Below are 25,739 nucleotides of genomic sequence, written 5' to 3' on the forward strand. Positions count from 1 at the left end.
TTATTTAATGTATGTTTGAATAAATGTGTCATTAAAACAAGTTTTTATGACAGCCACCCATTTTAAATGATCTTGATTGGAGCGGCATCGGTCCGTTAGATCATTTAAATTTTTAGGTTACAACCGCATCCGTCTCTGATGTAGACTGGTGTAGATTTATATTAATGCGAGTCCCACACTGGTTACACTTGACAGCATGAAAGTTGGCATGAAAATGCTATAAATACATAACCATTTGCAGTACAATTTCAGTTTTAATTAGATTAACTGAGACGTCAAAGTTTGTTTTTTTAAATACCCACTAGAGGTCTCTTTTAAAGGTTTTAAAGCATTATACGCCTTTCCATAGTCGGATGAATTCCACTTTCAGAACGGTCGCGTACGTAACGGAGAGATGTCACATAGGGGTGGGCAAAAAAATCGATTCACATATGAATCGCGATTCAAACTTTACCGATTCAAAATCGATTCATAGAATCCCAAAAATCGATTCTTTTTTTTTCTTTTCTTTTTTTGAAATATATATTTTTCAGTATTGTCCTGAAATGAGTTTAGCTTGCCATTCCCATAGATGGCGCTGCATCGAATTCACACTTACGCCTGCACACTCTTTTCATAGCCAAAAGAAGAATTGCAGCAGAACCGGAGCAGAAGGAAGGCTGGCTGGCTGTGTGGTGGTGATTGAGGCTTATCATATGTCACCTAGCAGCAGCAGCGCCGCGTCAGACACGCTTCTGGTGTGCAAAGACATGGAAAACGCCACGCAGCTGACACGCAACAGAAACGCCACGCTCACGCCACGCAGCCAGTGTGTCACCGGCCTAGAGCTTGCACACAGCCTGCGTGACACGCGCGTCTCAGGTGTGGCCCGAGTCGTGCGGGAAACGCGTGCATGCTAGAAATAGAACCGACGCCTATTTTTCTCGCGACACGCAAGCGTGTTGGAAGCGTTTCCAGGCAAAATAGAATGTTTATATGTAATTTTGACACGAATATTCATATTAATAAATGACATTTTGATGTTTGAAAGTCTAGGTTTTGACATAAATGCAGATATAATGTAGGCTTATTGTATTTTTTTAATCGATTTTCAAAAATTGCACCTGTCAATACAGAACGAAATATTCTGTAGCCTTTGTTTGATCTGACTACAGCACTTTAAAGCTAAATGTAAAAAATAAATAAATAATGTATTTAAGTTTTAATTTAAACTTGAATTAAATGTATTTGAAAGCTGGCCGAAGCTTGGCACTTTGCGCTGTTTAGTTGCAAAAGTTTTTATGAAGACAAAGTAATATCAAACTTCATTTAATTTGTTATTTCTTTTATTTTAAATTGTATGTCTACTGCAATCAAAAGTCAACTACATTTACATACTGTGAATCGTTTTTTTGAATCGAGAATCGATTTTGAATCGAATCTTGAGACTAAAAATCGGTATCGAATCGAATCGTGAAATTTTCTGAATCGTGCACCCCTAATGTCACATCTGTTACTGTTTTTTTTCTCTACGAAAATTGAAATAGATATTTTATGTTATGAGGAGAGCCAACCCTTCTCCATTCGATGTGTGTTGTTTCTTCTGGTTTGTGCATTGTAATTCAAAAAAAGTCTACAAAATATTTTGTCTCCCAAAAACTTTTTTGTGCGTCCATAACCTGTTTCCTAGGCATGCCCACGACTAAAGATTTGTCTAGTCAACTTGTAATCATTCATTCAAGCCATTAGTCGTCTAATCGCATGTTTATATTAATTGAATTACTTAAATATATGCTGGGGGGAATACTAAACCATAATGAGCCTTTAATATACATAGGCTTAACATATAGCCTATTCTACGCTCAAGCGCATGTATAAAGCTTGCCACAAAGCACCGGCAAAAGTAATGATTATGAATGTGTCGGGGAAAAAATAGCAAGGAGACAGTTTAATTGTTTATCAATAAATTAGTGTTTTCTGAGTCAGTGTCTGCTGCAAAGATGAAGCTGACGATGCTGACTCGCCATCTCCACAGTATAGTGGGCACGCTATTAGAGAGAAATGCACCTTTCATATGGATTATGTAATCCTAGAGTTTTTTTTCTATTCTAATTGTTTTTTCGTTTTTCAATTGGATTTGTTCACTGAGACCGAGACGACAAAGCACATCCTGTTTGTTTTGCTTATTTTACAAAATAAAGTTTACACAAATAAAAGTAGGCCCTTTACAGTTTTGAATGATGTATTACTCTAATCTGTAAAATGGAGTATTTTAAGTTGTTTCTGCTGTTATCAGAAAAAAATGCAAGTTATTGCACCAGCGCCTCATGTCATGCAGTAAACACAAATACTTAAGCCTCCACACTGTGCACATACACTTGGATTTGCGCCTAATAATAGCACACACTTATCTACATTAACGTTAGAGTGATTGGCCAAGTAAAGTTGCTAATACATGTTTCAAATAAGCCATATTTGAGGTCGATGCATGAAAGGCGAACATTTTTATTTCCTGCCCGACATACTGTAATTACCACAAGGACCCGCCATTAACGATCTGTTCCTCACGGACTGCGTGACTTCGCCACTTCCTGTTGAGTTATTTTTTTCTGCGACTAACCGACCAATAAAATTTTGGTCGACTAAGCCTCTTCTTGTCTACTAACTTTTAGTCTACTATTAGGGGGCAGCCCTAGTATTTCACACATGTAAAATGTGTTTATAGACTGATATTTTTCTGATGTCTGAACTATTTTTTTCAAAGTAGAATTTAGAAAAAATATAAACAGATGGTTCAATATATTTGTAACAAATACTTTCTGAGAATTTATATTTCATGTTTTGACTGCAAATGTCACGGCCATAACGCTGGAATTGCTCAACAATTTTTTCTACATTCATTTTGAAAGCCTCGTCACACATGTGGCCCGTGGATACGCCTACGTTGTTACCAAAGCAACCCATGCAGATAGGTTGGTTATGTCTGGGGCACACAAATCTTATTTGATCACTTGCGATTAATAATGTGGGCAGTCTGCCTGGAAAGATCTGTTTTAAGAGAAAGTCTGAACATAGCCTAATTCTTAGACATGCATTTTCAGTCAATATAGGTGTTTACAAAGCAACTCTTAACAAAATTCTCTTAACTCTGAATAACTATTTTGTTGGTAAGAGTTTTATTAAAAGGAAGCAGGACAATCAAATCCTGCAACATTTTATCTTGCCCTCAGCTCTTATTTCTCCACCTTTGTGTACATAAAAATGAAAGTCAAGTGAACCACTGGCCACCCTCATAATGTATTAGCATATTGACCACAAATCTTTCCATTTATATACTTTGAGTCTACAAAAATGGCACTTTTCATGTTATTCTTGTTAAAAGCTTCTTTTTTTTTTCTTACCTGTGTTTTTCACTTCTTCTCCTAAAATTTTTCACATCTTAAAGGAGTTTTGTGGCTTTTCAAGTCTGTCTTCAATTTTGAGAATCATTTAATATATATTTTATCTCGGTAATACTTAATACCTACTTTTGACTTGCAATTGCAAGTAGCAAATCATGGTTCACTCTTAGTTGCACTCTTATGGGAGTATAGTTTTTGTATTAGATTAGACATTCTGGCTCTATCCTGGTGAAAATAAAATGTGCTTTATCTAGGTGCGCGCTGTGGATGAGATGAATTATGACTTTCAAGCCTTGGCTCTGGAGTCTCGTGGAATGGGTGAGGTATGTGATCAGAGTTTTTAAAAAGCCAGTTGTAATTCTGAGTCTAATAGTCCTTTTGAATCTTTTTTTGACCAGTATCAAAAGTGTTGATTTCCTTGTAATCCTTTAACATATTTCAACTCCACTTGTTAGATTTTTTCCTGTTGTTGTATGCTTTGCAAAAAGTGATTGCCACATTGATCCTTTTTGCAGCTACTTCCTGCAAAAAAATTGTGGGAATCGGATGAATTGGCAAAAGATGGACGTAAAGGGATGTTGCTGGGTGAAGAATGGAGAGAAAATGCCTGGGGTTCTTCCCGTAAGTTCTTCTGAAATGCTACATGCTACATAATTGTTTGATCATGAGATCATACTTGAGTTAAACATTCATACCAAAATGAAATTGGAGAAAATTGTTTCAAGCAAGGCTTGCTATAGTTAATGCCAATGGTGTACTAAATATTTGTAACTTGTAAATTGTAAAATATTTCTATGTTATTTGCCTATAATTTAGATTGCCCAAATAGTTATTGATTGAAAAAAAATTTTTTTTTTAAATGTGTACCTAGCCATTCTGGGGAGGGCAGGGTCCGAAATTAACACCCGCCAAGCGCCAAATGCGGGTAGATTTTCCGTTTGGCGAGTAAATCTCAAAAGGCTATCCGCCACAATGGCGGGTGAATGTTCATACCAAAATAGTAATGTAATAAAAAGTCTCGCGGCACTGTCTCGGTAAGGTAAACAGTGCCGCGAGACATGGAGCACTAGAGCACGAGGAGCTCACTAAATCATGGTGTGCGCCCTTTTCAGCGAGCACGCGCTCTTCTGCCTCTTAACGCTCTCATCCGTGCAAAACGTCTTCAGCACTCGCGGATCGTGCATACTCCGCCGCTGGCCAGGCTGCTTCTGCTTTACACCATGGCCGTTCTTTTCTCGAGAAAAGGAGTTTTCCCATAGCGTTTGCAACGCAATACTCGTTCCCTTATCTCTCAGGGAACCGAGGTTACATAAGTAACCGAGTACGTTCTGCCTTCCCTTCCACATGAGTCAGGTAACAAAACTGACCAAAAATGTTTTTATTTCACCCCAATGATAGTAAAATTTCATATATTTCTCTCATTTTGATCAATATATAGATTTTTTTTTTATTATACATTTAAAATTTTGCTCTGGACAATTTTTTATGTTTGTATTCAACATAATACCTTATTATCTCAATTAAATGTACTGAAATGAATGTATATGTGACAAAAAAAGGCTGTTTATTATTTTGGCCGGTAAAAAATATGCTTGGCTGGTGGATTTTTTCATCTACCATGGGGACTCATGGCAGGTGAGCCAAAAAGTTAATTTCGGACCCTGGGGGAGGGGATAGATAACTATTTATTTATAACACACCTCATGACAAGACCATTTTTATCTTATTTCCACTTTATATAAATAGATAAATAAAATTTCTTTTTGGAAAGAAAACTCATTGGAAGCCTAATGTTATAGCAATGAATGCAACTTTAATTGCATGGAAGGGGCAATTAAATGCCACACAGAATGAATTTTCATTCCAATGCATTACTTTTCCATCGTTTTTAATGTAAACATCACCCTAGACCTTGGGGTTTGACTGTTGCACTTGCATCTCGCTTCCATACTTTTGGAAGTATCGTCTATGACGTTGCTTTCTAAAATGTAGTACTCAAGTTAAAATGACTTTTAAAAATGCGTCTCTAGACATGCGTCTCGTGTTTTTAACCGCAAAACTGCGTTCTATTAGCCTGACGTCGTCATACTCAGATTCTAGTCAGAATATGAGTCTGATACTGCTCCATTGGGCTGTGATTAAGGGGTGTGTTTCAACCGAACCAGGAAAGAAAATGCCTCTGCACTCAATTGGATAGACCAATAACCAATCAGAGCAACGAAATAAGTGACGTATGCTCTTCATTCATCTTTCCGATCTACAAATGCCTTGATCGTGGTTCTCTGTTCCTCTTTTAAAATGAATGCACTGTCGATATCTTCTATAACAGAAGATCTTCTGATGGCGGAATCTACACATCTCAATTCTCCAGAGGCAGTCATCTTTGTTGTAAACAAATTCAACCCAAGCGCTCTTTGGTGACATGGATAATTACGTTAGTGTTGATCATCTGTCCATCATCGTATAAAGCCCGCCCTGACAATTTCATTGGTCTGAACAGCTCTGGTTCGAGCATAGTTGCTCCACAACGGATCAAGTCCAGACCGAACTTCCCTACCTCAAATGTTGTGGGCGGGGCTTAGTTCGGCTGGCATCCAGGCTCGCGCTCTATGTGAATGGCCCCTAACTGAATGAAAGATGAACAGCGCATTCTTATTTCAGCCCTCTTATCTAAGCAGTTTGCATCGTATATTCAGTTTAACAGCATTAACAACAATTAAACACTTACATTTATATTCTTGCTTCATCCAATGCAATAAATGCATATTCAACACATTAAATGAGCGAGGTTTTCTAGCTAATTTCAACTTGATATGTATCGTAAATATAAAATGTACATCTGATTTTATTTTTAAGTAAATATGAAGATGCATATTCAAAAAGATGCAACTCCTTGTAATTTACACCTTGATAGCACGCAAACATTTCTTCCCGTTTTCGTGTGTTTGTCAGCCTCTGCTTTTCTGCTACAGACTGAAGCGCGAGAGTAGCCTCTCCATTACTTTCAGCTAATAAATGAAAAATATTAATGCAATTTTTGTGGTTGTTTGGAGCATTCTACAGCCCTTCATCAAACCTTTAAACACAGAACCCACCTCAGATTGCTTTTAATCAATGCTTGTGCTATTGTAATAACAGATCAACACTATCCGTTCCTAAATTCTGATTGAGTGGGCAAGGCAAACGTTTGGGTGGGCTCAGCTCATGCCCATGCCTAGACAGCAAAAAAGACTATTTAAATATGAAGTCTACGTGTCTGTGAATGAATGGTGCGGTTTCATCAACTACACACTGAAGTGCGCGCAATGCTTGGGTTTTCAGCGTTTGCCATCTCACTATAATGAGGACATGAGCACATGAACTTTGTCTCTAGAGCTGCTCTGAGAGATTACTTCACAAGCATTTCACTATTTAGTTTTTTAGAAAAAGCTGTTATTATATATACACACAGAAACTCAGAAGTACTCAGTTTTTGAGACAGCCTGTCAGGAATAAAAGTTTGGTTTATCTTTATGAAGTTGTGACAGAACTATAATACTATTGTACAGTAGAATGTGCCTCTCAAAGTAATAATGATAATTATAAAATTATTAACTTTAATCTCTTAACAAGCTGACAATGATATAAACAAAATGAAATGGCTGCAGCTCTTGAACCCTTTGGGCTACAGGCATAATCCTGGTCTTGTTGAAAGCAGACACTTGATATTTACTTGTCAAATTATTGTTCATAGTAGCACAGGAACAGTTTAAGAGAAGCTCAAATAGAGTTAAGTGACTACCTTTTTTTAAAGATATACTTTCAAGAGAAATACTAGGATTTCGTTTTTTGTTTTAAAGTTTAGTTCATTTGTTTAATGGGGACCATCACAACTCAGAGTTAGCTATACAAGCTAATTTGCATCTGCGCATTTGAGAGGCTTGAAACATATTTGAAACAAATATAAATATTCTGGTTCAAGTTTGAGGATGATTCTGACACAACTATTTTCTTCAAGCTTTTTTCATAAATTTAAATGTCTTTCCAAAAGGGCTCCCAATATACAAATGATATAAAGAGTCAATTTAATTCATAACTATTGTGCACATCAAAGTGAACATTGACAACATTCCAGAACATGGTTTTCAGTTTTAAAAAGATACTTTTAATTTTCATAATTCATAATGTATGAAAAGATGAAAGTCATATGGTTTTGGAATGACATGAGGGAGATTAAATGATAGAATTAAAATTTTTGGGTGAACAACAATAATATTTGTAAAAAGCATCTAATTTATGTAGGAAACTGATATTTTTCTTTAATCCGGATTTTACTGAATTAACATTTTACTTCAAATAAAATTAGTTAACTAAACATTTAAGAGAAGAAAGCTTCATCCTTAATTCATGAGATCCATGCTTTACAGTTTTTCACAATTGCTTAGACACATTTCTTGAAACCGGCACCCATTTTTTTTTTTGCAAAATCAAGTAGTCACCTTTATTTATATGAAGTCAGTTCAGTGTTGATTCAGTTTCCATTTAATAACTGTGTAAAGTTCATCAAAGAATAAATTAATTAAATTCAGCTATAAAGCAGCTCTGCAGAAAACAGTGGTGTCATCATCCAGCTTAGCATTCATTACACTACATCAAAAAATGGAGAACACTCCAGAGCATATAGTTACAGAATAAAATGTGTACTGTATACAGTAAACACATTTTGATATTACATAAAGTATTGTAATCGCAACTTGGCAAGGTTAATAAATTGCATGCTGTATGTACTGCAGGTATAGCAATGTATTGAATATTGTATTGTATTGTATTTTTGTATATTCAGCCCTTGCATTCTGTAAAAATATAGTAGTCCTTCTACAAAAGCCCAAAAGGTTAATGAAAACTAAATGAATAGCATGTTACAGTGCAAAAAAGAAAAGGAAAAAATAGCAAAACAAATTGTTTCTTTCTGGGTCTGGACTGAGGACTTGTCCACATCAGACAATTATGTATCTTGCCAGTGCAAAAAAGAAAAGAAAAAATAGCAAAACAAATTGTTTCTTTCTGGGTCTGGACTGAGGACTTGTCCACATCAGACAATTATGTCTCTTGCCACGCAAAGGGAAAACCCTATGGTGTGCCAGATCCAGCCTTGACAACACTGTCCACACCTTTCTCTTTCTCGTTCTCATCCTCCTCGTTCACCACCTTTTACACATGCACTTTCTCCTCTTCCTCTGTTTGTTTCCATTCATTGTTCGTATCAACATTCAGTGCACCTGTGCACTCTGAACTGGCTTATATTTTGTACAGTTGGTTTAATCATTAGAAATCAGTTGTGACTGAACAATTACAGCTGTGTTGTAGTTTACCGCTTGTGTTTACGTTTTTTTAACACAAGTGCATCACAGTGCGAAGTGTGTTAGTGAGTGAGTGTTTTTTGCAAAATGAGTGCATGGGAATTGCAAACAGGGTGGGAATTATGTAATTTTAGGGGCAAGGCCATTTGGCCTCCACCTTTTTTTTTTTTTTAGGGGCAACAAGGCCATATGACAGGGCACAAAGGCCATCGTACAATTCAATGGTTTTCCCATTCAGATTGATACCATAACATCCTAATTTGGAATAAGACATGGATTATGACTTTTTTAATAAAAAAAAAAACATTTTTTAATGAGAGAGAGAGAGCGCCATTACATCCAGAAGGTATACACCCTCACACAACAATAGAAACAACATAAATGCCAATAAAAGCATTCAGAAACACCACAAATGCCAATAAAAGCATTCAGAAACAACACAAATGCCAATAAAAGCATTCAGAAACAACACAAATGCCAATAAAAGCATTCAGAAACAACACAAATGCCAATAAATTAATAATTTCCTGCATTGTCGAACGCTCTTCTTCATGCATTTCAAATATGGACTATAATGTTCAGTAGAGCGCCCTCAGGCTGCTGGAATTGAAACAGCACATCAGTATACAGCGCTCATAATGATTACATCGACGCATTTGGCTATAAATTCAATAAAATATTATTCCTGTCAATAGAAATCTGATGTAAACTGAGAATATATCAATATTTCTCCAAATCTGCACACTTTTGAGCTAAGAGCCGCGAGGGACGTTGTTTTGTGAATCGCTTTCATGACGACAGCACAGGAGTTTTTTATGAATGGGAGCGTCTGACGCTCATAATTCATATTAAAGGTATCACCTCATTTTTGGATTTCATAACTCCTGACACAAATTAAGACATAACTGTCAATATAAATTTCTCAGAATACAATAGTGGTCAAATACTGAAACGTGAGTCTTATATCTTTTTAATGATGTAAGTTATAGTTTGTCAAGGTAATAACATTAAATCTTATAGTAACTTTGAACTATTAAAAAAAAAAAACGCTTCAGTGCGCCGACGCCGTTACCTCTGGAACCTTGCATAGGGCCCTTTTCTGAAAAGGGCACTTATCTACTAGCAAATAGATTTTGATATTTTTAGGTCAAACTGTTCTTGTCTGTCAGTCATATAATGCAGGTCTATGGTCACGGTCTCAAAGAGCAGTCCAAATTAAAACAATTCCCCATCGTAAGTACACATTGATGGCCTAAGACACGAAACGAGCGGTTTGTGTGAGAAAACGAACAGTATTTATATCGTTTTTACCTCTTATAACACAGCAACGTCCAAGTGATATGAGGGCGCCCGCGCTTCCTGCTGTGTGACGTGTGCGCAGACTGGTGCATAGATAGACATATAGATTTCGCCTTGGCTACGGCAGTTCATGAACGAATGCCGTAGCCAAGGCGAAATCTAGTGTATATATCTATGCACCAGTGTAGACAACAGTGTCGTTCTTCTGTTGGTGCTGACGTTACATGCTTCTTGCACTGCTGTTTTGATGCGTGAGATCATCGATGTGATTATGACACTGCACCTGCGCGAATCCACAAACTAATTGAAGTTCAGAGACTACTTGGGTGGAACTTGGACAGGGCCAGGGCACACAGGCCACTGTGGCCGTACGATGATTTTTTCTTCACGGGGCATGAAGGCCAAAGTGTAGGGCAACGGCGGCCATGGCCGCGTGGCCGCGGTATAATTCCCACCCTGATTGCAAATGGTGTTTAACTACCTGAACTTGTTTAAGATTTTGCCAAAAGAGTGATTTGACAAATATGTTTAGGCCACTAATTTATTTTTTAACACTAGACCATGGGGGAAAGCAAAATCATGCACTTATACAGACTGTACGTGATGTATAAGATGAATCTTATTTACAAAAACAATTCATCACATCTTTCTGAGTTTTATTTCAGTAGCATCATACAGTACATACTCGGTTACCTAATGTAACCTCGGTTCTCTCTAGAAGAGGGAACGAGTATTGTGTAAGTTGCTTATGCTACGGGTAAAGTCATCTTTTCTCGAGATATGAAGCCAAAAAATTATCCTTAATTTTTTAACGCTGCTGGTCCATATTAAGAATATCAACCCTTATAGTGCAGCTCAACCAGGAGAGCTAAAATCGCGTGAGAATAGCCTGCACACGAACAATCTGGGCAGAACATACACACCACTTAGACTGACAAAAGTCTAGCCTGCAAGGCGGGAACTTCCAGGTTATAAAACCTAACAAATGTAGAGGGGGAGGCCCAGCCCGCCGCCATACAAATGTCGTGAATAGAAATCCCGCTGGACCAAGCCCACGATGAGGCCATGCCTCTAGTGGAATGAGCCCTGACGCCCAGAGGGCACTGCAGGTGTTTAGCTGCTGCGATAGCGTCCACTATCCATCTGGACAGGCTATGTTTCGAGGCGGCGAGACCCCTGGAGCGCCTGAAGGCGGCGGAGCACGTAATGTAAACTCTCAGCGCCCTGACAGGGCAGAGGAGGTTATCATTGCCCTCGCTACCGGATGCTGGCAGAGCCGACAGAGAGATGACCCTGCGCTCTGAAGGGAGTACCAATCACCTTGGGGATATAACCATGTCTCGGTTTGAGGATGACTTTAGAGTCATTTGGTCCAAACTCACGCACAGATAGCGCGTGTAGATCACACGTTTGACCGATGACAGGGCTATCAGAAAAACGGTTTTGAGCGAGAGGTATTTTAGATCCACGGAATCTAATGGTTCAAAGGGATATGTTTTCAGGGCCTCTAGGACCAAAGAAAGATCCCAAATAGGAACCGACGGGGGCCGCGGGGGATTCATCCTCCTGACTCCTCTAAGGAAGCGGATGATGAGCTCGTTCCTTCCTATTGACTGGCCGCGCGTCGACTCCGCGAACGCTGCAATAGCCGCAACATACACTTTGAGCGTGGAGGGGGACCTGCCCTCATCCAACAGCTCTTGAAGGAAGCAAAGCACCCACGAGACCCCACAGGTTCGTGGGTCTAGATTTTTGTCGGCGCACCATTTGGAGAACACAGACCATTTAGACGTGTATAGCCTTCTTGTAGAAGAAGCTCTAGACTGCGTGATCGTGTTCACAACCCCTTCTGGCAAGGCAACGGGTATCCGTTGATTATCCATGCATGCAGAGACCAGCGCTCTGGATGGGGATGCCAAATTGAGAGACGGCTTGAGAGAGAAGATCTCTCCTCACCGGAATCGGCCATGGGGCTACGTGTGACAGCCGCATCAGCTCTGGGAACCAGGTTTGGTTCTCCCATCGCGGGGCTATGAGGAGCACCGAGTGGCACGCTTCCCTGATTCTCTTGATTACCTGTGGTAACAGCGAGATCGGAGGGAAGGCATACAGTGGGCAACTGGGCCAGGTTTGGGCCAGCGTGTCCTCGTTCTTCGAAAAGAACTTTGGGCAATGAGCGTGGTCTTTTGACGTGAAAAGGTCGACTTCCGCTTTGCCGAAAAGGCGCCATAGCAACTGGACCGTCTGAGGATGCAGGGACCATTTTCCCGAGGGAACGTTGTCCCTGGACAGTCTGTCTGGGCCGTCGTTCAGGTGGCCCGGCACATGCGTGGCTCTCAGCGAGCGTAGCGAGTGCTGAGCCCAAACGAGGAGACGTTCTGTTAGACATGTTGTCCGTACGGACCAGGGTTATTATAGTTTTGCATTTTTCATTAGTTTTTATTTTTATTTCGTTTTGACTTTTTGTTTTCAAATTTAGTTTAGTTTTAATTAGTTTTTAAAGTGGGTTTGCTAGTTTAGTTTAGTTTTTATTTTTTGAAAATGCTTAGTTTTAGTTTAGTTTTTATTAGTTTTAGTGTTAGTTTTAGTCTTTTTTTGTAATTTGGGTTATTTGTCAGGGGCAAGATTCAAAAAGGTCAGAAAAAGTATTGTGTAATACTAACTCAACAAAAATGTCATACAATTTTAGGAAAAAATTCACACCCCATTGAAATTCCTTCACCTCTTACAAAATCAACACGCCGTACCAGAAATCTACACATCTTCTATACAGAAATCACACCCTATACAAATACCACAGCTGTACAATTTTCACACCCTATACTTAATTTATCCTATATAGTCAATAGCCTACTCATCTGGATTGAAGCAGCAAACATTCAGTGTAAAAGTAAAAAAATGACATAACATTATTTAATATTTGAATCACAGCTTATAGCCTATAGTGTTTTGACATCGACAACCACAACCAAAAAGTGCATTTTACCTCAAACTTGCGACTAGTTAACTTTCTAAAGAAGGCGCAATTGCTTCTCGGGTCAACATTAACACACTGACAAAATTATATTCAGAATTTAAAATATTTTTATACCACTTTTTAATGTGTGATTGTGTAAAGGTGTTCACGAGATGGAGATACCAACCTTTCGCGTACTTGCAACGTCGAACGAACACTCGTTCTCATGGAGACGGTGTGCACGGAGGGGAGGGGCTGTGTGTGTGTGTGTGTGTGTGTGTGTGCGCGCATGTGAGAGACGCATGAGTGACAGAGAGACGGAGGGTGAGCAGGGAATACGCTGCGTGTTTTAAATAGCATTAAAAAATTAAAGACCTTGACAAAGACGAAAACTAAGGACATTTACTCTATAATTTTATTTTATTTTAGTTAGTTTTGCCAAACACACATTACAGTTTTAGTTAGTTATCGTTTTTTTGTAATGCCTCGTTTTTATTTTTATTTCAGTTAACGACAATGTTTTTTCGCACCTAGTTTTCGTTTTTTCGTTCGTTTTCGTTCACGATTGGTACGGACTAGAAAAGAGCGCCCCAACCTAAATTGGAGGCGTCCATCGAGATGACCTTCCGGTACGAGACAGCTCCCATCATCACTCCCCGCCGGTACCAGTCAGCCGCTAACCAGGGCTCCAGGGCTGAAATGCAGCTCTGGGTCACTCTGATTCGTATGCCGCCGGAAGCCCTGGCTCGGTAAAGCACTCGAGCATTCAGTCAGCGTTGCAGCGGGCGCATACGTAGCAAGCCCAGCTGAAGCACTGCTGCAGCTGACGCCATACAGCCCAGCATTCTCTGAAATGTTTTCAGAGAAGCGATGCTGCCCTTCTGGAAAGACGCGGCCAGGTGTCGAACACGGCGCGTGCGCTGTGTCGACAAGCGGGCCGTCATAGCCACAGAGTCCAGCTCTATTCCCAGAAAAGAGACTGACTGACTGGGCAGTAATGGGCTCTTGGTCCAGTTGACTGTGAGACCCAGACTTTCCAGATGGCTGAGAAGCACTGTTCTGTGAGATACAAGCTCTATCTCTGACTGTGCCAGAATCAGCCAATCGTCCAAATAGTTCAGAATCCGCATACCCTGATTTCTCAGGGGAGCGAGAGCCGCGTCCATGCACTTTGTGAATGTACGGGGTGCTAAAGACAGTCCGAACGTAAAGACGGTGTATTGATATACCTGACCGTCGAAGGCGAATCTCAAGAATGGCCTGTGACAGGGTATTATCTGAATCTGAAAGTAAGCGTCTTTCAGATCGAGAGAAATAAACAAGTCCCTCGGGCGAATTTGCGCAAGGATTTGTCTGGTTGTGAGCATTTTGAACGGTCTTCTCATGAGAGCTTTGTTCAAATATCTCAGATCTAAGATAGGTCTGAGAGCTCCGTCCTTCTTGGGCACGAGGAAGTAATGGCTGTGAAAGCCTGACTTGCTCAGAGAAGGAGGTACCGGTTCTATGGCCCCTTTGCACAGCAGTTTTGCTGAAAACGGCAGTTGCGTGCAGGCGAGCGGGTTGTATTACCGGCTCGTTGGCTGCAAAATACACTTCTGCAGTAGCCTTTCTTAAGGGGACTGACTGAGCAGAGCGTTTTGACGGTGGTCCGGCCGCAGCGGGACTCAACTGTCTCTTCCTCCTTGCGGCCGCTAGGAGGACTTCGCGTGCTCAGGCTTCAACGCGATCTTAGGCCGTGTTCCCCGCGGGGGAGGCGGCCTGTGACGGCTGGATGAGCGCGATCTAGGGCGGCCGCCCTGTCATCGCTGCGAAGACGGAGGCTGGGTTGGACGCTGGGTAGAGCTTCGCGCAGGAGGCTGATCTCGAGAGCGGCCTGCAGCTGAGCTCGAGCGTCGAGGCAGGAAGAGGTTCATGGCCTGCGTGGTCTTTTGTACCTCCGAGAAACGGTCGACAATCCCGTTTACCGCTGGGCCGAAGAGACCAGTGGGGTAGAGCGGGGCGTTAAGAAATGCGGCTCGCTCAGATTCCCTCATGTCGGCGAGCATCAACCAAAGGTCAAGTCAAGTTTATTTATATAGCGCTTTTCACAATACAGATTGTATCAAAGCAGCTTCACAGTATTAAATTAAAATAATACATCAATGTTTGTTTCTAGTGGAAAACGTCCACGTTTGGTAATGCTGATCAATAGTATTGTTGATTGATTAATTAAATTAAATATCCCCAAATATCCCCAACTGAGCAAGCCAAAGGCAACAGTGGCAAGGAACCGAAAAACTCCATCAGGTGACCTAATGGAGAAAAAAAAAAACCTTGGGAGAACCCAGGCTCAGTCGGGGGCCAGTTCTCCTCTGGCGTTTGTGAACTAGAGGTCGGATTTAACTGTAAGATTAAAAGTATTATATGAATGCCTGGCTGAAGAGATGCGTCTTTAATCTAGTTTTAAACTGGGAGAGCGAGTCTGAGCAACTAACAGTATCAGGAAGACTATTCCAGAGTTATGGAGCTAAATGTGAAAATGCTCTCCCTCCTTTGGTTGATCTGGATATCCTAGGTATGACCAAAAGCCTCGAATTTAGTGATCTTAAAGAGCGCGATGGATTATAGGGCGATAGAAGATCCGTTAAATAGACTGGAGCTAAGCCGTTTAGGGCTAGCAATAGCAATAGTCAGTAGCAATACCTTGTAATTAATACGGAACTTTATAGGTAACCAATGTAGTGATGATAAAATTGGTGTTATATGATCATATTTTCTTGATCTAGTAAGAACTCTAGCGGCGGCATTTTGGACTAACTGTAGCTTGTTTATTGAGGATGCAGGACAACCGGCTAATAAAGCATTACAGTAATCTAGTCTCGAGGTCATGAACGCATGAACTAATTTTTCTGCATCAGAAACTGATAGCATGTTACGTAGCTTAGCAATGTTTCTAAGGTAGAAAAAGGCTGTTCTTGTAACATATGAAATATGATTTTCAAAAGACAGGTTGCAGTCTAGTATAACACCCAGGTCTTTTACTGTAGAGGATAAAGTAACAGGACATCCTACTATGTTAAAGTTGTAGTGTGTGAGGTTTTGTGGGCGGTTTTTTGAACCGATGATTAGTACCTCTGTCTTGTCTGGATTTAATAAAAGAAAATTGCGTGTCATCCAATCTTTTATATCTTTAACACACTGTCAATTTGGATAATTTAGCGTTTTCATCTGGCCGTGATGAAATATAGATTTGAGTGTCATCAGCATAACAATGGAAACTAATTCCATGTTTCCTTATAATATTTCCAAGTGGCAGCATATATATTGAGAATAACAGAGGGCCTAACACAGATCCTTGCGGCACTCCATAGTTTACTGGAGTTATGATCGATTTTTCTCCATTTAAATAGACAAAATGGTAGCGGTCAGATAAGTATGATCTGAACCAACTTAATGCTTGTCCTTGAACACCAGTATAATTTTGTAGTCGATCTAAGAGTATTGTGTGATCTATAGTATCGAACGCAGCACTAAGATCAAGTAAAACTAGTATTGAGATACAGCCTTGGTCAGAAGCTAAAAGTAAATCATTTGTAATTTTAACGAGTGCAGTTTCAGTGCTATGATGCGGTCTGAATCCAGACTGAAACTTTTCATAGATGTCATTTTCTTGCAAGAAAGAGCCCAGTTGAGCGGACACCACTTTTTCTAGTATTTTAGACATAAAAGGAAGATTTGAAATGGGTCTATAATTTGCTAGATTATGCGGGTCTAATTGTGGTTTCTTAATGAGAGGTTTTATAACTGCCAGTTTAAATGTTCTTGGAACATGACCTAAAGATAAAGATGAGTTAATAATATTGAGGAAAGGCTCTTCCACTATAGGTAACACTTCTTTCAGTAGTTAAGTTGGTATAGGATCTAATAAACATGTTGTTGTTTTAGATGAAGTGATAAGTTTCTTTAACTCTTTTTGTTCTATAGTTGTAAAGCACTGTAATTGTTCTTGCGGTGTGATAATTGAGGCAGAATTATAAGGCGCGATTGAGGATTGAACGTTTACAATTGTGGTTCTGATGTTTTCTATTTTCTCAGTGAAGAACTTCATGAAATCATTGCTACTAAACTGTAACGGAATATTTTGTTCAGGTGACATCTGTTTATTTGGTAGTCTAGCCACGGTGTTAAATAAAAACCTAGGATTGTTTTGGTTGTTTTCTATTAGTTTGCGGAGGTGCTCAGCCCTGGCCGCTTTTAGGGCCTTTTTATAACGTGACATACTGTCTTTCCATGCGATTCTAAAGACCTCTAAATTAGTTTGTTTCCATTTACGCTCTAAATTACGGGTTTCTCTTAGAACATGCGTAGTATTGTTTTACCACGGTGCTTTACTTTTCTCTCTGACCTTTTTTAATCTAATGGGTGCAACAATATCCAATTTTCCAGAGAGAATGGTGCTCATAGTGCTAGTTAATTCCTCTAGTTCATCTGTTTGTTTGGGTTCACTGAGCAGCTGAGACAGATCAGATAAGCAATTTGAAAAATTATCTATGGTGGATGGAAGGATTGTTCTGTCTGATCGATAACGCGGTGCAGCATGATATATTACAGGAGTACGTAATATGCAAGTTACCATGTAATGGTCAGTGACATCATCACTTTGTGGAATGATATCTATATCGGTTGGATCGGTTCCATGTGATATAATTAAATCGAGTGTATGATTAAAACGATGAGTTGGTCCGGTAACGTTTTGCTTGACCCCAAAGGAGTTTAATAAATCTGTAAACGCAGCCCCTAACGCATCATTTGGATTATCTACGTGTATGTTAAAATCTCCAACAATTAATGCTTTATCGACATTGACTAATAGGTCTGAGAGAAAATCTGCAAACTCTTTTAGGAAATCAGCGTAAGGCCCAGGCGGTCTATATACGGTAGCCAAGGCTAGAGATAATAGGGATGTTTTTCTAACATCTAAGAGCGTAACATTTAGTACAAGTACTTCAAACGAAATAAACTTATAACCCGTTTTCTGAGTAACATTGAGAATATCTCTATAGATTGTTGCAACACCGCCGCCACGACCAATCAGACGGGGCTCATGCTTATAGGAGTATCCTGCTGGAGTAGACTCATTTAGACCGAAATAATCATTTGGTTTAAGCCAGGTTTCAGTAAGGCAAAGTACATCGAAGCTATTATCTGTGACTATTTAATTTACAATAACTGCCTTAGGTGTGAGTGATCTAATGTTTAGAAGACCTAGCTTTAGAAATTGTTTTTGTTTACTAATAGCAACATTTTCTGTTTTAATAACAATTAGATTTTTCCTAGATCCTGCAGTAGATTTATTATTTGATCTCACTAAACGAGGAATAGACATAGTTTCTATGCAATGTTCTACACTAGTATTTATATCAGTTAAATTGGTGCAGCAGAGACTATGATTTGGACTTTTGGTTACTAGTCAAAAGGTATTTAACATTTTGGAGATGTTATCCGACAGAAGATCCGCTCCGAATCTGCTTGGGTGTAAGCCATCAGCACGGAAAAGCCTAGGACGCTCCCAAAACAGATTCCAATTATTTACAAAGGGCAGCTTCTGCTCATTGCACCATGACATTAACCATTCATTTAGCGCAAATAATCTACTAAACTTTTCTTGTCCTAGTCGGTACGTGGGAAGCGGTCCTGACACAACGATCGTTGTTTCAGGCGATGTGCTGCGTACCATATCGATCAGATTCCTGAAGTCTTTCTTCAGAACCTCCGTCTGGCGCAGCCTGATGTCGTTCACTCCCGCGTGCAGGACCACAGTTCCGACGCGCTTGTCACCGTTCAGAATCTCGGGAACGCGAGCAGCGATTTCAGAAACACGAGCAGCAGGAAAGCAGTGACTGTGCACCTTACTTTTACCTAACGTAGCGTGTACGTGCTGAACGATGGAATCACCGATGATCACAGCATCGCGTTCTGTTTCGCGAAGAGGGGAGAAGTGGTTTTGGGTGGATATCTCGAAAACCGGGAGGGTCGGAGAGAGTCTTCTTGGTCTAGACCTGACTCGCGTCTTCCGCTGCGGAACCATCCAGGCTTCGTGGTGACGTGTTGGAGCCGGAGTGAACGAGACCATGGCTGATCGCGACCTCGGCGCTCGGGACCGATGCTGAGAAACGCACGGAGTAGACGAGGTCGGAGTTAGCGGGTTAGTAACGTTAATCACTGATTTGTGTGCATCGGCACGTGATGTTTCAAGAGCTAAACGCCGGTCTGTCAGCTCGGCTTGTCTCACTAAAAGGTCGTGGATCTGTTTCTCAACAGCTTCCAGCTCGGACTGCAGTGCGTGAAGCTCAAATGTGTCCTCACCTGCACCAAAAGGTAGACTACTTACATCCGATATATTCGCCATTTTAACAGATGGACAGTAAGTTAGCAACGACGCTACCAGTGATGCTATCAATATTTATACTAATTTATGACTGAAGTCTTGGATATAATCCGTCTTTTTAGTGGTACGGGTGTAGAGTAGACGCACGATAGGCGAAAAAATGTTTGTTTGTAAGTGAGTGTGGAGAAGACACGTTCAGCCGTGATCCACAGGAGTAACCTATAAGAGTATCCGGTGTTGGATCACTAATAGGCTTGAGACGCGTCTGCTCAACAGTCCGCGTTGTAACTATGAGGTTTGAGCAACAGTGCTTCTCAGTGAGAAAAAGTAGAAAATGTTCGTTGTAAGTGAGTTTAAAGAGAAAAATCAAGAATTATAAATCAAATCGACAGAGCTCCAAAGACAACAACGCGTTCAGACTCGACGCATGCGCATTCAACAATAGAATTGGAGCCGCTGAAAGAGTGAGAGTGAGGTGCCTCTTCGTGATGGTGAGCGAGGCCATGCACCTTCCAATAGCCTGAGCCGTGGATTTAGTAGCACGAAGGGAGAGATCCGTCGCGCTCCGTAAATCCATGATGGCAGCCGGGTCCGGGCCTTTCTCGTCCATTTCCCGGAGGAGATCGGCCTGGATGATCTGCAGGACTGCCATGGCTTTGGACGGGAGGGCAGCCTTTGAACGCCATCCCGCAGAGGGCAGACAAACAGGGTGTCCGCGCGGTAGTAAAAAGAATCTACCAAAATTAATGCCCTTGAAAGGTAGTAAAAGGTAACAAACGCAATTTGACTTGGTAGTAAATTTTTCATCACCACCTCAATATACGAGTTTACATTTTTTTGCTTAATATTTGTGTCTCCATATTTTAGCTTCATCTAGCATAATTTATGCTAATATATACGGTGCTAACAACAGGACCTGACGGGCTCGACATTAACGCTTGTAAAAGAGAATTTTACTTGCCCGACCGGACAAGTAGCCTGATTAAACGTCAATAACAAAAAAAATAACTAGGGAATCACTAAAATGAGAGAATGATTCTGATTGTATTATATTTATTGTAAGTTGCGATCAATAGTGGATAAGTATTATTACTGACGGTAACAAGGTTGCGCTGTTGAGGCTCGCGCAGCCTCTCGAGGAGAAATCCAAACAAATGTAAACTCAGTTTAAACTCAGTTAACAACATACTGCCAGTGCCAAAATTCAAAATGTGTTTTAATATTTTTAACATATGATAGTTTAGCAACCTCACACGACGAGTGCTGTTTTCTTGAGTACCATCACGACAATGTGACATTGCGATTGATACAACAGTTTAATAAACAGTTCAAATTAAGTCACTTACATTTTAGACACAATATTGACTGTTTTTGTTCTGTTTCAGCCGCGAAAATAGTTCCAAACAAAGATCACAGCAGAACCGTATCGCATCTCACAGCAACACTTAACCGTGTTTCATTACTGAATGATTCAGCGTTTTAAACGAATTGGCTGAGTCAAAGATTCAATGTCCCATTCATAAACATGTCTCGTTCTTGAATGAATTAGTTGTTTGAACGAATCGTTTGAATGAATGACTCAATGACTCGCTCATTAAGACGGTCGCCTGCCAACTCCTACTGGTGGTTTACTTTCATGTTTAAAAGTATCATTCTTTCCAACGTTTCTTATTTGTATATTCAAAAATATTTTAAACGATCTCATATTCATAACATTATTTAATGCAGTTGTAAATTTTCAGTGTAAATTATTTAATTTGATCAGCCCTTTAAAGGTGGAGATATGACAATATGCAGATTTAAATATATCAGAGCTGATTGAACACAGATGAGGATATTTCTTCAGAATAAATTATTTTTACAGCACACACACACCAAAAAAATTCCGGACAAGCAACTTTTTTATTCGGACAAGTGAATGACAAAGGACAAGCACATGAAAAGGCTTAATGTCGAGCCCTGGCCTGAGTGAGTCGGAGTTGATAGCAATGACAAAGTGCCAAGGTTATTATTCACCTTATTAGGGCTAAGGGCTATGGTTAGGATAACTCAAGGGCTAGGGTTAAGATAAGGACAACTGAAACTCAACTCGACACTACAAAAAAAACATAATTGACAATGACAATACTTAATGATCACAATTAAACATTAGTGTACCTAATATGCATGATGGGTGTGACAGTGTCACACTTATACCTTATAGTAAGTAGTAAGTGATGCTTTGCATACCCCACACCCCCCAAAAAAGGGCTGCTGCTTGATGTCGTGTTGGTAGTAAAAAATATTGTGGAGGTGGTAAAAAAGGTAGTAAAAGGTAGTAAATTCATCTCTATGATTCCTGCATATACCCTGACAAAGGTGCGCTGCTGCCGCCTCCTCCACTGGGGGGATAGTGTTGTATCCCTTCTCGGCGGCGCCGTCAACCTGGGAGAGCGCCGAGGAGACATGGGAGTGGAGTCTCGCGGAAAATGGGGCATTCCACGAATTAGAAAGCTCCGCGTGGAGCTCCGGCAGGAAGGGTGCAGACCTGGATGCGGGCGCTTGGCGGCGGCGATGTAGAAAGTAGCCGCCGAGTCGGTTAGGCGCGGGCTCCTTAGGCGGTGACCACTCGAGGCCAAGCTGGTTGACGGCCTTCGAAAGGAGGCGCATAAGTTCCGCGTCCACACCTGCTTGCGTCCGGCCGGACTCCTGGACTGAAGAGGAGGCAGAATGGCGAGAACCGGACCATTCCTCACTGTCCGAGGCCAGGATGGAGCAGCTGTCACCGGCGGCATCTCCTTCCGCTTCATTCCCTGAAGCGACGGCAGTGAGGGCCGAAGCCGGCAGCTGCGTGTCCGGGAGGGGGGGCGGAGAAGGAGAAAGAGAGGCTTGAGGGAAGGGTTCCGGCGAGCTCTTGAATGCCACATCAGACTCCGGTGGCCTCTGGGAGCGGCGCTTCTTGCGCGGCCCAGCAGAGACGGGTGGAGTGACAGCTTCGCCGTTGAACACTTCAAGTCGAGCCCGCAGGGTCGACATTGAAAGTTCTTCGCAAAGGACGCAGCCACCCGAAGAGAGAGCGAGGGCTGCGTGTTCTCGACCCAGGCAGAGAGTGCAGATAACGTGGCGGTCTCCGGCACTGAGCGGGTCTCGGCAAGAGCCACAGGAAGTGTGAGGCATTTTGAGAAAAACACCTCGCGCTCTTTTAGACAGAGTGTGTTGCAGCGGATAGCGCGGCAGGCACGGATGGCTGAAGGCAGCAAAGACGACCGGCTTTTTCAGACGCTTTCCTCTGCTTGCTAGTCGCTTGATTCAACGGCGGCGGCTTCTCTCAGGATCCAGCGATGCGTAGTGCTTCGCTGAAGAGATGAAAATCAGGGAAACAGCCCCTGAGCCCGTCCTTTTATACGCTAAGTCACTCCCATTCTGGCGGGCTGTGACGCGTGAGGGCGCGACGTCACGCAGGGCTCAGTGGTAGGCTGCTGCAGTTGCCGCAGGGCAGCCAGTAAGCACGCTAGATAGCCTGCTATGGGTCTGCTGGCTGCTGCACTGCGTTGACAATAAATACAAAAATTAAGGATAATTTTTTGGCTTCATATCTCGAGAAAAGATGACTTTACCCGTAGCGTAAGCAACTTAATACGCAATACGAGAGAACCTCTCGTAAGAGAACTACATTCTCTTGAATGAATGATTCAATAATAAATAATTTAAGTCACTTGTCGCCACCTAGTGGCGAAAAAATGTAATCGATAAATGCATTATTTTAAGCGCCAAGTTTCTATCAAAAGCTGTTTTACTCTAGTTTGATCGCTACCGTAGACATCAGTGTGTATATTTGAACTTTAAACTTTCATCCCAGTACTTCAATGATAATTTGAACTATTTTATCACAGAAATAATGTTGAGAATACTGTTTATGAAGCTGTTTCATGACAACTCTCTCTGGGTCAGCGGCAACACAGATTTGAATGTTGCGATATGATTTTGTCAAAGTTTAATAGACAGACGAATTGAAAGATCACGTGGGTGTTTGAATCGAGATCAGTCTTTTAAAGATGAATCGTGCAGCTCTATTGTCTTATCTCTCTCTCAGCATATGAGTAGCACAAAGGCTTTTCAGTGCTTTCAGTCTCACGTCGCTTTCACGTGTCCACTTAGGATATTACGTCACTAAACTCTCATAGATAACGACACATTTCATCCTCTGTTGGAACAAAAGTGGCTAACTTCTGTCAACCTCGTCTATAAGCAAGGAAAAAAATAAAGCAATTTAATTTGTATTAATATCGATTCTGGATTTAAAAAAAATACATTTTAAAATCGTAAACAAAAAAATTTTGATAGTCAAGTCATCTTCATTTATATAGCGCTTTTAACAATGTGGATTGTTCCAAAGCAGCTTTACATTGATAATAGGAAATTAAAGTAACAGAGATTGTTTTGGCTTTATAGCAGCTCTAGAATAAAGTTATTGTTCAGCTAAAGTTAGTTTGATTGATTCACTTCCGTCGCAAGGATCATTAGTTATTAACTTGGGGGCCGCTAACACAACATCGTTTTAACAGAAAACTCTTAAGTTCTTTCTGCGCAAACTTCAAAAACGCGAACCAGTGAGAACGCAGATGGCGTGCACATCATGAGTTCAGTCTATAGGTATGCGTGTTTGAATATATGTGCGCAGGCGTGTAGTCCTTCCCTACAAATCAACCCTCAACAAACTACTTGTCTGGCCTAAAATTTATAATACAGAATTTTTATCGTTTCCGCGTAGCCACGCAAACCGGAATTATCCCGACAACGCTTTATCTGTAGAGAGGTAAAGGGAAGGGAAGGAGGCCTTCACAGGGGAGATGCTAGTTGACGTTTCAGGACTGCGCTGTCGTCGCGTCCAGGCGCAGGTCCTTCATCAGATCTGGATACAGCCTGGATCCGGCGGACTGCAGTAAACCTCAGGATAAACAGAGACTAATGTTAGCGTAGACGCCATTCTTCTTATGATGTAACGAGAACATCAGGATTTATGGGAAGTGTTCCCGGTTCCGGCTGACCTAATCTATGCAGCCTAACATTGAATTATAAAAGTCTATAATGTGTTGTGTATGCTAGGTCAAAGAGATCTAGCTTTGAACTGACAGAGTGTGTCTGCTTCCCGGACAATGTTTGGAAGACTGTTCCAAAGTTTTGGTGCTAAATAGGAAAAGGATCTACCGCCAGCAGTCAAATTTTTGATATACTAGGTATTATCAACTGGCCGGAATTTTGAGATTGCAATAGACGTGAAGGACTATAATGCGTTAAGAGCTCGCTCAAGTACTGTGGAGCTAAACCATTTAGTGCTTTGTAAGTAATCAGCAATATTTTACAATTTATACAATGTTTAATAGGGAGCCAATGCAGTGTTGACAGAACTGGGCTAATATGGTCATTCTTCCTGGTTCTGGTAAGAACTCGAGCTGCTGCATTTTGGACCCGCTGTAGTTTGTTTATTAAGCGTGCAGGGCAACCACCCAAAATAGCATTACAATAATCTAGCCTTGATGTCATGAACCCATGGACTAATTGTTCCGCATTTGTCAATGAGAGCATATGACATAATTTAGATATATTTTTTAGATGGAAAAATGTGGTTTTACAGATACTAGACATGAGACTTTCAAATGAAAGATTGGTATCAAAGAGCACACCCAGGTTCCTAACTGACGACGAAGACTTGACAGAGCAGTCATCAAGTGTTAAACAGTATTCTAGATTATTACGTGAGGAAGTTTTTTGTCCAATAATTAGAATCTGTTTTCTCAGAATTAAGTTGTAGGAAATTACTAGTCATCCAATTTTTTATATCACCTATGCATTCCGTTAATTTTGTGAATTGGTAAGTTTCGTCAGGACGTGAAGAAATATAGAGCTGAGTATCAACAGCATAACAGTGAAAACTAATTCCATGCTTCCTAATGATATCTCCCAAGTGTAGCATGTACAGAGTGAAAAGCAACGGTCCTAGTACTGAGCCTTGTGGTACGCCATACTGAACTTGTGATTGATGAGACATCTCTTCATTTACTGCTACAAACTGATTACGGTCAGATAAGTATGATTTAAACCATGCTAATGCAATTCCACTAACACCAACATAATTTTCGATATATTTAAAAGAATGTTGTGATAAATAGTATCAAATGCGGCACTAAGATCGGCCTGTAATTGACTAATTCTGTACGATCAAGTTGCGTTTTTTTTAACAAGCGGTTTAATCATAGCCAGCTTAAAAGTTTTTGGTACGTATCCTAATCACAAAGATGAATTAATGATATTAAGAAGAGGATCTATGACCTCTGGAAGCATCTCTTTCAGTAGCTTAGTCGGTATAGGGTCTAACATACATGTTGTCGATTTAGATGATTTAACGAATTCTTCCTCTT

The 25,739-nt window shown here is 40.8% G+C and overlaps 1 protein-coding gene across 10 annotated transcripts in view; it reads left to right on the forward strand.

Moving 5' to 3' along the window:
- pum2 (pumilio RNA-binding family member 2) overlaps positions 1-25,739 on the forward strand; it is a 98,334-nt gene that overhangs the window by 5,706 nt on the left and 66,889 nt on the right. For all 10 annotated transcript variants that reach the window (XM_084091098.1, XM_084091097.1, XM_084091102.1 and 7 more), the window contains exons 3-4: positions 3,635-3,703; positions 3,896-4,001. In XM_084091098.1, the coding sequence (XP_083947224.1) occupies positions 3,635-3,703; positions 3,896-4,001 (175 nt within the window). The remainder of the gene's footprint in view (positions 1-3,634; positions 3,704-3,895; positions 4,002-25,739) is intronic.

This window comes from Abramis brama (genome assembly GCF_963993115.1).
Source record: "Abramis brama genome assembly, chromosome: 18".
Classification (NCBI taxonomy): Eukaryota; Metazoa; Chordata; class Actinopteri; order Cypriniformes; family Leuciscidae; genus Abramis; species Abramis brama.